This window comes from Lissotriton vulgaris, chromosome 5 (genome assembly GCF_964263255.1).
Source record: "Lissotriton vulgaris chromosome 5, aLisVul1.2, whole genome shotgun sequence".
Lineage (NCBI taxonomy): Eukaryota > Metazoa > Chordata > Amphibia > Caudata > Salamandridae > Lissotriton > Lissotriton vulgaris.
The window spans coordinates 1,849,367,527-1,849,381,192 of NC_141693.1; the positions used below are offsets into that span (position 1 = coordinate 1,849,367,527).

The 13,666-nt window shown below is 45.1% G+C and overlaps 1 protein-coding gene across 1 annotated transcript in view; it reads left to right on the forward strand.

The window, feature by feature from the left end:
- The window catches only part of LASP1 (LIM and SH3 protein 1), a 601,479-nt gene that overhangs the window by 94,753 nt on the left and 493,060 nt on the right, over window positions 1–13,666 (forward strand). The window contains exon 2 of the mRNA XM_086924327.1: window positions 8,684–8,778. Coding sequence (XP_086780453.1) covers window positions 8,684–8,778 — 95 coding nt within the window. The remainder of the gene's footprint in view (window positions 1–8,683; window positions 8,779–13,666) is intronic.

Genomic DNA, 13,666 nt, shown 5'->3' on the forward strand with positions numbered 1-13,666 from the left:
TTGAGAAAGTACAAGTGATGCGGTTACACCTTCCTGGATGGTGAAAACTGAACTATGTGTAGAACTAGATTAGTTTTGTATATGTTATCGCTGGATCCTGTCAGAAGGTCGGAATAGGTTTGTGACTGCTTGTCCTGCGTTCCTAGTGGTAAGAGTAAATATAAATCGGGCATTATTGTCTCCAGTTGAAATACGTTAGGGTTGCTATGAATATTGTAGGTCCATTTAAACTGTTTCCTTCTGAGACGTTTATTATAGTACTGATGGATTACACCACTAAATGGGTGCCTACAAATTGCATTAAGTGTAATGACACGTAGTGTAGAGAGGGGTTGTGAGCAAGTAAGTGTTCATCCTTTCCAAAAGTATATTCTGGTCAAAAAGGGTAATTCCTTGTTTAAATATAACACAATCATCCAGGTTGATTTGAGTGAGAATAGTTCTTTTTATTCACCATTGTCCATTTCACTCGTTTTTCATTTTTCGCATTACATTACATGACATTCCAACATCATGGTATCCGCGATTAGTCTGTGCATTTTCAAGATTGTAATGGTCCTTGGATAAATCATCGAGGATTTATCCAAGGACTCCACAAAAGATCACTTTCTCAACGACCACCAAAAATTGGATGTAAAGATACAATTTCCCATTACAATCTTGAAAATGCACAGGCTAATCACTGATACCATGATGTTTGAATGTTGTGACTAGCCTAGAGAAAGCCCTGGCTCGTTCTGCCACATAAGGCGAAACACATGTCAGCTGTTCACTTTCCCTAACAATTTACTTTGCGAAAAATTAAAAACAAGTGAAATGGATATCATAATGTGGTGCATAAAAATAACTATTCTCACTCAAATCAACCTGGATGATTGTGTTATATTTAAACAAGGAATTACCCTTTTGACCAGAATATACTTTTGGAAAGGAGGAACACTTGCTCACAACCCCTCCCTTAACTGTTTATTCAAGGCTGTAAAGTTCCAGAGCCTTGAGCAAAGTTTCCTCCAACACGCTAGAGATTCATATCCAGTATCAGGATCTCTGGGCTGTTCATTTTTCTTTCAACTGATGACACACAGTGTGCTTGAATTCTTGAAAGATGTGTTTTTTGATTAAAGTGTACCCAAGACTGATTACAGATAATGGGGTCCAGTTTGTCTCCTGTGAAATGCAGGATTTTGTGAGAGATTCAGGTATTCATTTGAGGACAGCTTTGTATGCACTATAAGATACTAGTTTAGCTGAAAGGACGACGCAAACGATCAAGGACTGTGCACAGAGCTGTGAAATCTAAAACATACGTGAGGAGTATTTTTCAAGAAATATTGTGGACATATTGCTCACCACCTAAATGTATAGCCCAGGACATGTTTTGGAATTACACGTGCCCAATTTCTTTGAAAAACACTTCAAGTGGAAAAGTACTTGACAGCTCTGTTCCACCAGAAAAGATGCAGAATTATAAACCCCAAAATAAGCGATTATTGAATAATGCCAGCAAGGATAATAACTATATGGAACGTGGGTGAATGTGTGTGGGTAAAAAAAACGAGGCATTTTCAGACTGGTCAGTCTAGTTACCTTAGGCCTTTAGTGAACGAGGTACAAAAGTATGTGGTGGTGCTTTATAATGGGAATATTTGATGCATATTGAGATTGGCTAATAAAAATATGTTGAATTCCACTGATATGCTTCAGACCTCTCATGAGTAGTCGGAGGGCAGTGGCGGCAAGCTCTCGTAGAAGTCCTGTTTAGGTGAAAGGTTAACAAGCATCTGCAATGCAATAGGTCTCGCATTAGGAAATTTTGAGCTATTGGTATTGTAAATGACAAATATTTTATTTGTGTTGGTTTTGAAAATAGCGAAATTAATAGCTTTGTCATTTACAATGCCAATAGTTTTAACTTTTGAAAACGTGACCCCTATAGCATTTGTAATAAAATGTGTTGTATTTACATGACTTAGATGTATTAATATTACAAATAACAATGGCTTTTATTTTTTTTGATAATACTTAAATAAGTTATTGTAATTTATAATGGCAATAGCTTAAACTTTTGTAAAGAACTTTTGGCAAGATTATGTTCAGTGTATTTTATTGTGATGAAAATCCAAGAACAGCAGTGAAATATTAACATCTTTTTGTGGCATTTGTAAAAAAAAGCTTGAAACATTGAGAGAACATATTAGAACCAGTTGTTGAATGGTTGCACAGAGTGATGCGGTGGCCTTCGGTGGTGCTGAGTGATGCTGTGGCCTTCGGTGGTGCTGAGTGATGCGGTGGCCTTCGGTGGTGCGGAGTGATGCTGTGGCCTTCAGTGGTGCTGAGTGATGCTGTGGCCGTCAGTGGTGCTGAGTGATGCTGTGGCCGTCAGTGGTGCTGAGTGCTGCTGTGGCCGTCAGTGGTGCTGAGTGCTGCTGTGGCCGTCAGTGGTGCTGAGTGCTGCTGTGGCCTTCAGTGGTGCTGAGGTGCTGAGGGGTGCTGAGGTGCTGAGGGGTGCTGAGGTGCTGAGGGGTGCTGAGGTGCTGAGGGGTGCTGTGTTGCTGAGGGGTGCTGTGTTGCTGAGGGGTGCTGTGTTGCTGAGGGGTGCTGTGTTGCTGAGGGGTGCTGTGTTGCTGAGGGGTGCTGTGTTGCTGAGGGGTGCTGTGGGGTGCTGAGGGGTGCTGGGGTGCTGTGTTGCTGAGGGGTGCTGTGTTGCTGAGGGGTGCTGTGGGTTGCTGGGGTGCTGAGGGGTGCTGGGGTGCTGAGGGGTGCTGGGGTGCTGAGGGGTGCTGGGGTGCTGAGGGGTGCTGGGGCGCTGAGGGGTGCTGTGGCGCTGAGGGGTGCTGTGGCGCTGAGGGGTGCTGTGGCGCTGAGGGGTGCTGTGGCGCTGAGGGGTGCTGTGGCGCTGAGGGGTGCTGTGGCGCTGAGGGGTGCTGTGGCGCTGAGGGGTGCTGTGGCGCTGAGGGGTGCTGTGGCGCTGAGGGGTGCTGTGGCGCTGAGGGGTGCTGTGGCGCTGAGGGGTGCTGTGGCGCTGAGGGGTGCTTTGGCGCTGTTGCATTGAGTGGCGCTGTGGCCTTCAGTGGCGCTGTGGCCTTCAGTGGCGCTGTGGCCTTCAGTGGCGCTGTGGCCTTCAGTGGCGCTGTGGCCTTCAGTGGCGCTGTGGCCTTCAGTGGCGCTGTGGCCTTCAGTGGCGCTGTGGCCTTCAGTGGCGCTGTGGCCTTCAGTGGCGCTGTGGCCTTCAGTGGCGCTGTGGCCTTCAGTGGCGCTGTGGCCTTCAGTGGCGCTGTGGCCTTCAGTGGCGCTGTGGCCTTCAGTGGCGCTGTGGCCTTCAGTGGCGCTGTGGCCTTCAGTGGCGCTGTGGCCTTCAGTGGCGCTGTGGCCTTCAGTGGCGCTGTGGCCTTCAGTGGCGCTGTGGCCTTCAGTGGCGCTGTGGGATGCTGTGGCGCTGTGGCCTTCAGTGGCGCTGTGGGATGCTGTGGCCTTCAGTGGCGCTGTGGGATGCTGTGGCCTTCAGTGGCGCTGTGGGATGCTGTGGCCTTCAGTGGCGCTGTGGGATGCTGTGGCCTTCAGTGGCGCTGTGGGATGCTGTGGCTTTGAGGGGTGCCGAGTGATGCTGTGGGAAGGTAATAAGGAGGATAGATAGAGGGTAGGAAAGAGAAAGGAGAGAAGAGGGGAGAAAAGGGTTGTCGTGGAGATGCAGAATGATGCGGTGAAAGATCACTAAAGGGGTGTTGGACAGCACGCATACCATCTGATGTACATATTACATTGCTCTAAAACATTGTGCCAATTGCTTTACTATAATGGCTTTGTATATGGTCACTTGACCCAAGAGAGGGGCACTCATTGAAATCACCTATTATAAGTTATTGGGTAGACCAGCATGCCATTCACTATACATAAGTTCTTTTGAATATTTGGGTGCTACGATACTGCCAAGGTCACAGGTATGTAGCCAAAAATGTTTGTTCAGACAGCACGACTTTGCCATGCACTGACAGCATTGTTTAGCACTGGGCAGCTGCCCATGAAGATGAAATTACATCAAGTCGAGGTAAACTATAGTGAGTGCTCAGAGTGATTAAAAAAAGTGTTGCCAAATCTCATATTCGTGCCATGAGTGAGATCAAGCGTAACTCTGTGAGCAAACAAGCACTTTGAAGCATAACTCAATGTGTGTCTAAGTCTGCAGCTCCCAATTATTACGAGCTACATTAACTGTCCAAATGTTGTGCCCAACCATGTTAATAATAAGCAGAATTCCCAACACAATTGCATTGTCTGCTTACCGATTTATGTGACTCATATGAAGCAATCCTCCAGGATTTGCTATGCCTTGTGCTGGCAACCGTCAGCAAAAAAGCAAGGGGATTCATTCAATCTAATCACTACAACATGTTATTAATGCTAGAGGGACCCGTGAGAGGGGGCTTACCTAGCAAATAGTGGGGGGCTGCTCCTCCAACGTGCCGCTGTCCCTGCAGTCGGTGTCCATAGGAGTGTGTTTGAGCGGCCGATAACAAAACGAGCAATGGTGGAAAGCCCCAGAGGATATTTGACACAGTCAAGCAGTCTGAAAGATAGTGTCTTACTGTATTAATCCAAGTTGGCAAGATATCTTGCACACAACGGACACTGGGTTGCTCAAGCATCTGGCAGGTAAAGCAAGTCACGATATCCATTATCTAGCATAATTAATAAACTGCCCAAAAAAGAAGGTTCGTAGCATTGAAAGGCGAGGTTGAGTGTCTGTGGAAAGAGCGGCACACCGATGGAAGACAGCGTCTGTCTTAACTGTGTGATTACAGTGGACTGAGAGCTCCCACCTACCCACATCCGCGAGCTGAAATTGTCTAACTGGTGAAAAGCATCTGGGGGTGAGGGTTGCTTGGAGCAACACGCATGTGCGCTCCACCCAGTGAATCACACCCTATTGTTGTGGAATCGGCATGGAGGGGGTTGTGAGGCGTTTGCTTCCCTGAAAAGACCGAGATCGTAGTTTGTGCACAGAATAAAAGCCTAACAAAAGCAAGACGCGGGACCCTATGCATAAGGCGTCCCACATTGCAAACATAAATATATATATATATTTGTTAAATTAACCCGCATTTTAAAAAGATGCGCTGGCACTATTACGGATGTGCCGTGCTATAAGATAATAAAAACACACAATGTTAAAAGAAACAGTACGTTGTGCGATCTAAACACATATTATATATATTTTTTGCTCAATTAACCCGCATTTGAAGCACATCGTGCATGCTTCTGGAGCTTAACAAACCAGAAACCTGGTAGGAAAGGAGTAGTGAGGAAGAAGGCAAAGATTTGCGGTGAAAGAAGTAGAGAGAAAAGAAAGTAACAGGGTTAATCTTATAAAACATGATCTTGGCATTTCTGTGGGGGGGTGGGGTGGGTAGGCGGGGGAGCAGCAGCCTTTGATGTCTGGTGGTGTGAGAGACCAGTCTGGTGGGGGGCGGGGTAAGCAGGGGAGCAAGCGAGTGGGAGGGAAAGAGCATATGGGGTGTGAGTGACGGCAAGCGCGCGCCTGGCGAAGCGTCACGCTTCAGTAGACAACATGCATTGGGAGGAATCCGCTTGTTCAAGAGTGTGGTTTCCCCTACAATAGTTCAGAGCTATAAATAGCTCGACCTAAAAATGAGGTTAGTATGTAGTCTGTTTTTCTTGTCTGTTATCGGTCTTTTTTTTGTTGTGAATATTAAAATGTATAGTTTTGACTTATGAGTTTCCTTCCATTGGTTATCTTTGTTTTTTCATTTTAATTCTCTATGGCTTGTTGCTGCAATAGGGGATGAGTAGTGATTTAGAATCCCTAGGTATCGCAATATTATTGTGTGTAGTCAGAATATAGAGTGCAGCCAAGGAGTGGGAAGAGAAGCAGCTGACCCACCTGGATCTTGCTGTAATGTTCTTGGTCTAATAACCCCCCTATACATCTATTCACATGTGGATTTCGCTTTGTTCCGAAGGAAACGTATCTTAACACGCTCAGTCAGGAAAAGAGAAATGGAGTCTGAATTTTCTACAGTAGATTGCAACTTTCTCCCCCAGAGTAGGTCGTCGGTCAAGAAATTCTTTAAACTACATTAAAGCGTGGAGCTTTTAGAGATTAGACCCGTTTGTGACCGAAAGTAATATGTGGTACAAGACACTCCCAACTACATGAAGGTCCGTGCTACAAAAATCTTATCAAGGATTTTATTTTTTAAACATGCCAGTTTTCTATTGTGTTCACTCAACTAAGAAACCAAACTCTGACAATGAGGCATTGCTTCAAGTAAAACAACCTTTAAGGCCAGACACCAAGTTTAAGAAGAGAAACCCGGTTAAACGAGGGACCACAAATCAAACTTTATTTCTAATTAAATCAAACGTAAAATAATTTACAAAATAATGCTTTTGCTTTTCAGAAGCCCGAAGATTTACTCTACTCTAAAACTGGTAGATGAATTTACTTTGTATTTCCCAATTTTCCCAAATCATTAGACTCTAAACTAATTAAAGAAGCCCGATACAATTAAATTTTGAGCCCTGCTGAATATGGCAAACAGAATGAATTCTCTTCCTTTATAATTTTCGTTTTTTCCCTCTTGTCCAGTTAGGTACTTTCAGATATGTTGGACCATAATGGGTGGCTGATTTTTCACACCTCCTCTTTGTTGAACCTGAAGGCTAGGTCGCTGATAACCTAGTGCATGAACATTTGGGCACATAGAAGATGTCAAGCTGTCATGCTTACAGCTAGGAATCATTTTACTTGGAGATAAAAAAGCAAACTAAGATTCTAATACTGTACTGTGATCCAGTCCGTTGTCGTTATCATCACTGTTACTATCCAACATTGGTTCCATCAGTGTTACTCCTTGGCCATCACATGCTTAAATGCACCTGCTGTAATTTGCTTTTTGAAGAATAAGGCTGTGAGATGACCGTTTATCTTCTCAAACTTCATCCTCCTAGTCCGTATTTTGCCTCTTAGTTGAGACTTCAACCAGGTGATGGCTTTACTCATGCCTAAACTAATTTAGCATATGGTCTTCTATGTCATAACTTGTTGCTTTCTTGGTTACGATCACCTTTGCCAGTAGTACTGGCCATTTTCAAGTTCTTTAAGCCCAAGAGGAATACATAGTCTCCTACAAGGAGAAGGTTGTACTGGAGACATTCTCTTGCATAATTTCTTAGACTTTAATTGAATTTTATTTACATAAAGTTAATTTCTTCCTGTTTTTTCAGCCAAGACCTCGTGTTTCTTTAACTTTAAGCAATTTATACGCCCACAGCTTTAGTGTTTAATGAGAAATGATAATGTTCTTGAGATTTCTTGATAGTTGGTTGTCACTAAAATAAAGTGGCAAAACCACTGATGGCAAGTGTTACATTTTTAAATCGGTAAACATCCGAGGACTCAATATTCTTTGTCTTCCTGCTCATTCCACAAGTAAAAATGCAGCATTTGTGACCTTCACAAGACCGATAGGGCCTCAATGTGGGCTATTCTGCATGTTTTGTTAAAGCATTGCTCTTCTGATCTTTCAGAATAGTTGAGGTTTTTGGTCACTCTACACTCCTATCACTAAGTGCTGTGACGTTAGATTGCCAACTGGTTGGGTAGGAAGTTAAGCAGGATGACAGCGAAAACATCTGATTTTGTTTATTTCTCCCTAACAACCACACAGTCATTTGCCAATCAGAATAGACTAAGATGGGCATGTAAAACACATGAATACACTATCTGGTGACACAAAATAAGGGGTTAGAGCGCCATTGTGGAGTACACATGAGCGCATTGGGTGGGAGGGGAGCAGAGGTGAAACATTCTTTTTTTAGATTTTTGTTTCCCCCTGCCTCTACAGGTTATTCTCTACTAGTTGTGAGGGTTTTAGGTTTCTTTAATAGGGTATTTGAGTGTGGTCAATGTTGAAAGAGTAGCTAGCTTAATGGCCACCTCAGCTGCGCCTTAGTTATCCAGCATGTAAAATGCTACTAGCACCAGCACTCAGCTGGTTGGGCAGTAGTACGGTAGGCCTTGTTGTGCCTAGCTCTGAATTATTTGATTTTTAGAGGACTCTAGTACTATTTCCAGTGTGAATCGAAAGCATACTGTATGGTGGAGTTGGAGGTAAACCTCCTAGTAATGTTATATTGACTGCTGTCACACAGAGGCAAAGTCTATTTTTACAGTAGTAGGTTTGAAACAAAGTATCTTTTTGAAACATACATTTCTTGACATTCTGTTGAACTGTGCAAAATTCGCACGCTTAGTTTGGTACTGGCTCTACACTTGGTAAAAACCAACAGTAATATAGTTGTTTATTAGAGCCTTCAAAAAACTATGAATACCTGGAACCTCTCAAGTATAGAGGTTACTGAGCAAAATAATTTTTGTTAAAATAAGTCTTTAAATCCTTTTACATGACTGATGAAGCCAGTTACGTTTTAAGTTGTGGGCACGTGGTTATCTGCTATAGATAAAAGCACATTTTAATTTTTCAAAAACAAAGATTGTTTTGTGAATGTGTAGACTGTGATCTAGCATTGCGGAAGAGTACCTTCAAGGTTTTCTAGTGGCTATAGATCTGATACTTATTGGCATGTGAATGATGCAGAACTCTGTAGTTGCAATCCGCAAACTAGGTCCCTTTTCTTAATTTATTTATTTTCCTCCCTCCAGTTCTGGCACAAAGCATGCTTCCACTGCGAGATCTGCAAGATGACCTTGAATATGAAAAACTACAAGGGCTATGACAAGAAGCCGTACTGCAACTCGTAAGTACTTTCTGAGAAACACTGTTTCTGGGCATTACTGTTTGTCTTTCTAACTAACATGCTCCCACCTCCTTGCTGCCCTTCGTGCTATTCCTTAGTAGAATGAGATCAGTGTTTTCGAGGAAATGACCTCCCTCTTCCTGGAATTATGCTGGTTGTGAAAGAAGAGTACAATGGTGAAAGGTGTATTTTTTGTGTTATGCTTCTGTCTAGGATGATCAGAGGGAGTCCGCTTCTCCTTTTCATGTGATTGACAGAACTTTGTTAGACACGAGTACTTGCCAGGAGTGTAATGCAGGCCCCTGCAGCCCCTGCGGCACATGGGAGCCGCCTACCCCACAATGGGTCACCAACCATTCAGGGGGCCTCTATTCAGGCAAAGGCCAATATATATTTGTGACATATAAGCGACTCGGCGTGGAGCTCTTCATATTCTACAGAGAGGCGCCATCATTTTGTTACATCATGGGTACTTGGGAATGCATAGGGTGTTCCCCTGGATCTATGGCACCCATGACCTATCTGGCGCAATCACATTTGTGATGGTGATAAAACTGTTTATTAAAACACAACTCACAGGGATAATAAGTCCTAGCAATCAAAATACAAGCTTATTTTGTAACTGGACACTAGACTTAAATTGTCGGCATAAGCACAGTAACATTTAGAATCTCTTGTGAGGATGCAGATTCTCCAATTGATATGAAGAGAGAATCTAGGTTTGATTAAAGATGAGGAACATTATGCATCAAGTCTTCTAAAGCTGAAGTCCTGTATCTAAAACTTTAAAATATGAACATTGCCATAATAAGCATTCCAGAATTAGAACTACAAAAACGAAATCAATCCGTAGATTTGTAGAGCGCTACTGGTTACCCGTGAAGGTTTCTAGGCCGACGCAACACTTCCTATTCTCAAAATAAGAGGAAGCCTTTCCTACCACGGAAAGGATTCAGAGGAAGCCTTTCCTACCGCGGAAAGGATTCAAATAAAAAACAATGAAAATCGGGGCGTGGCTTGGACAGCAATGAGGAGTCGTGTAAGTCCAGAGCTCCTCAGCACCCCGGGACCATTAAAGTAAAATTAGTGCAAAACGGTCAACACGAAAGAATCCAAGCAGCTTTACAACAGCCGTAACCCACCAGGCATGACATAGCAGGAAAACTGAGCCGAGCAAACTACCTAGCAGCCCGAAAATAAGAGGGAAGCTATTGAGTGAGCAGAGCGGAGCGCAATCGGACAGGATGGCGGGGGCAGCGCTATAGCGGAGGAGAAACAAAAGCAGCGCATACTCAGCTGGCTAACAGACTAAGACCCCAAGGTTAGCGCAGCGCGACCACAAACGAGAAATAGCCCCACACAGCACACCCCCCCCCCCCTAACCATTACCGAGGCAGCAACACGACAGTGAGCAGGGGGCAAGCAAAAACGAAAACTAAGCAAACTGCTACAGGGGGCGGACATCTTTAAAACATAACTGTAGACGCCGCTGCTCCGGACCACCACAAAACGCCCAGAATAGCGATCACCGTTGCCAAGTACACAAGATAGCAACGAGTAGGGATAGTGACACCGCCTGACCGCCCCACCCAACACGGAACTAGGAAAGCGCGCATTTAACTGCGTACAACAGGCAAACCACTAAGTGACGGCCATCTTGAGGGGGTATACCACCACCAAGCGGCGGTCACTTCGAATCAAGACCAAAGGCACTGAGAACGCTACCGACCCACCAAGATAACAACGAGCAGAGTCAAGATTACCGCCTTACCGCCCACCCGCCCCAAACAAGGAAGCGAGTATCAGAGCGCACACGATCAGGCAAAAACAAACAAGGAAGCGTACAACAGACAAATCACAATGCTGCGGCCATCTTGAGGGGGAAGCGAGCATTTAACCGCGTACAACAGGCATATCTCAACGCGGCGACCATCTTAAGAGGGGATACCACCACCAAGCGGCGGTCACATCGAATTACGACTAAAGGCACGAGGAGCGCTACCGAACCCCCCCCCCCCCCACCCCCAAGATAACGAGCAGAGTCCGGATTACCGCTTTACCGCCCAGCCGCCCCAGACAAGGAAGCGAGTATCAGAGCGCACACGATCAGGCAAAAAAACAAACAAGGAAGCGTACAATAGACCAGTCACAAAGCAGCGGCCATCTTGAGGGGGAAAGTGGGCATTTAACCTCTTAAAACAGGCAAATCGCAATGCGGCGGCCATCTTAAGAGGGGATACCACCACCAAGTGGCGGTCACATCGAATTACGACTAAAGGCACGAAGAGCGCCACAGCCCCCCCAAGATAACGAGCAGAGACAGGGCTACCGCCCTACCGCCCCGCCGCACCAAACAAGGAAAGAGTATCAGAGCGTACAGGAACAGGCAAAAACAACGTGACGGCCATCTTGTGGTGGGAACTACCTCTAAGTGACGGTCAAACACCTGTCTTAGTAAAGCAGTGAAGACAATCTTTACGGGGCAACACCATCCACAACCACAAGCACTCCTACATCGTCAGAGGGGAGGCATCAAAAGTGATCATACGTCTGCCACACTGCCACGCTGATGAACAAACAATAATCCACGGCGGTCTGAGCTAGGAGAACGTAAGAACAAAAGCGAAAGTGGTACCAACACAACCAGCAGTGACAACCGCCAAAAAGAGCGCCTATAGACAGCGGGGCTCTGCACGTTCACAGCAAAAGAGCTCCAAAAGTAGCAACGTGTACACCAAAGCCAAAAAACAGAAGTGCGACAAGAGACACTCTCCCAAAAATAAAACTAGCCCCTGCAATAAAACCTACGAGAACAAACGCACAAGACAGGAAACCAACAGCGGGGGACGAAAAGAGATTTGCGATCCTACAGACCAAAAGAGGGCTGAGTAGTATGCGATGGAAAGTTATCCCAACAACAAAAGAAGCCGAAAGCAGACGCCACACCAGAATCACCACTCAAACAGAAATCAGACATCAATGCCACACTAAATGTCATCCTCAAAAATTGGCTGAAGTCCACGAACTAGCAAAATCGACTAAAAAAGACTCGGACGCCATCAAGTTTGAACTCTCAGCATGCAGGGCAGACATCCACACTGCCAACAATAGGATCAACTCAGTCGAGCAAAGAGTCGGCGACATCGAGGACAAATCGCTTCTGACAAACAAGACTATGGGCCACATCGCCAAAGCGACAACAGAGCTACAAAAACAGGCAGCTGACTTTGAAGACCGGCAGAGGAAAGGGAACATAAGAATCCTTGGCATCCCAGAAGAAGAGGACAAAGCGGGTTCGTGTGTGGCCTTGCTACAGGACCTCATCCCGAAACTAACAAATCTAAAGTTCGAAAACCCCTTTGAACTAGACAAGCATACAGGATCCCAGCACAGAAACAAGGCAACAGACAAACTCTGAGGCCAATAATATGCAAACCCTTACATTCACACCACACGGCAAGAAAAAACGCGAACCTACAATGGTGTGGCAACAAGATCACACTTACGCAAGACTTCTCCAAGCCAACAGTAGATATCAGAAAGGGCTTCCTCGTGCAGAGAGAAAATCTAAGGAGTAAAAACATCACATACTCATTTGTTGGATCCTCAAAATTCAGAATAACCAATAACCAACAACGGAGCAACCCTAATTTTCGATGATCCAAATGAACTATCACAGCACCTAAGGGGAACCACACCACAAGCAATGGAACTCGCAACGTCATCGGCGAAAAGAAGAGCATCGCAAGACGACGCCGAAGAGTAAAAAGGCGAATACCATAGAACGGCATAACCTTCTCGACAAAATTCTCACCTAAGAGCAATTCTCCAAAGGTGCCATGCAAGCAACAGTATCCATATCTACCTCACTCACTTTCAATCAACCGTATCTACCTCTTTCAAACAAAAGAATTGAAACACTAGCACTGAGCAAGCCAAGCAACGTATCTGCCTCAACAAAAGCAACGTGCATACCTCCAACAACTAGACAACACGAACAACCAAGGAAGAACATCGAGAAAGCAAGAACAAACAAGAAGAGTAAATCGACACATATCCTTTCTAAAATTTGGGCTGGGTTCAATGTTCAGACCAAGACAATCGCACTAGAGCCAAAGGGAAATGGGAGGGCGCACTAGAGACGATTTGCAACAAGATCGCCAACCCTAGCAAAGTCCCGGGGAAGCGGGGAGCAGAGGACATTGCTGTCACACGCTTCCAGGACGACGAAGAAGAGGAGGGGAGGGAGGGGAGGGCCGAAGAGGAGAGGGGGGGGGGAGCAGCATTGTTTGTCATATGTTTTGTAGTACTAGACACGTATGTCATGTCAGTCCTGTAAGTCAACACCATACCCATTGCACAATTTCAGACAAATCCTACGCACCAAGAGCACCATGACACCCAACAAGAGAGACCTCGGAGAACACCTCCCAGACACTCAGAAACCAAAGACAAAGCGACCAGACCTGAGACACAATGAGTAGGAGGGACATGCACCCTCACCAATAAGATCATCACTAACAGTGAAAGCGGTACTTTCTCTATTAAAGTGACTCCCTATATGACCATTACTGGGCTTCTTATTTATCGGCCCCCTGGCAACGCCACCCCCTTCTGCAACCAGCTAATAGAAACGGCGACGCAACTAGCTATTAAATACAACAATTTTATGATTCTAGGCGATCTAAATCTCCATTTTGAAGATTCTAATGCTAAGGAAGCCCAACTACTTAAGACTGCCCTACACGCTTTGGGGATAACACTGCTCTCTACCTCCTCCACACACAAACATGGCCATCTTCTTGACCCTATCTTTGCAACCTGGGAAGGTATTGATATACAACCCCCTGTCCCAATTATCTGGTCAGACCACCATATGATCATTTTT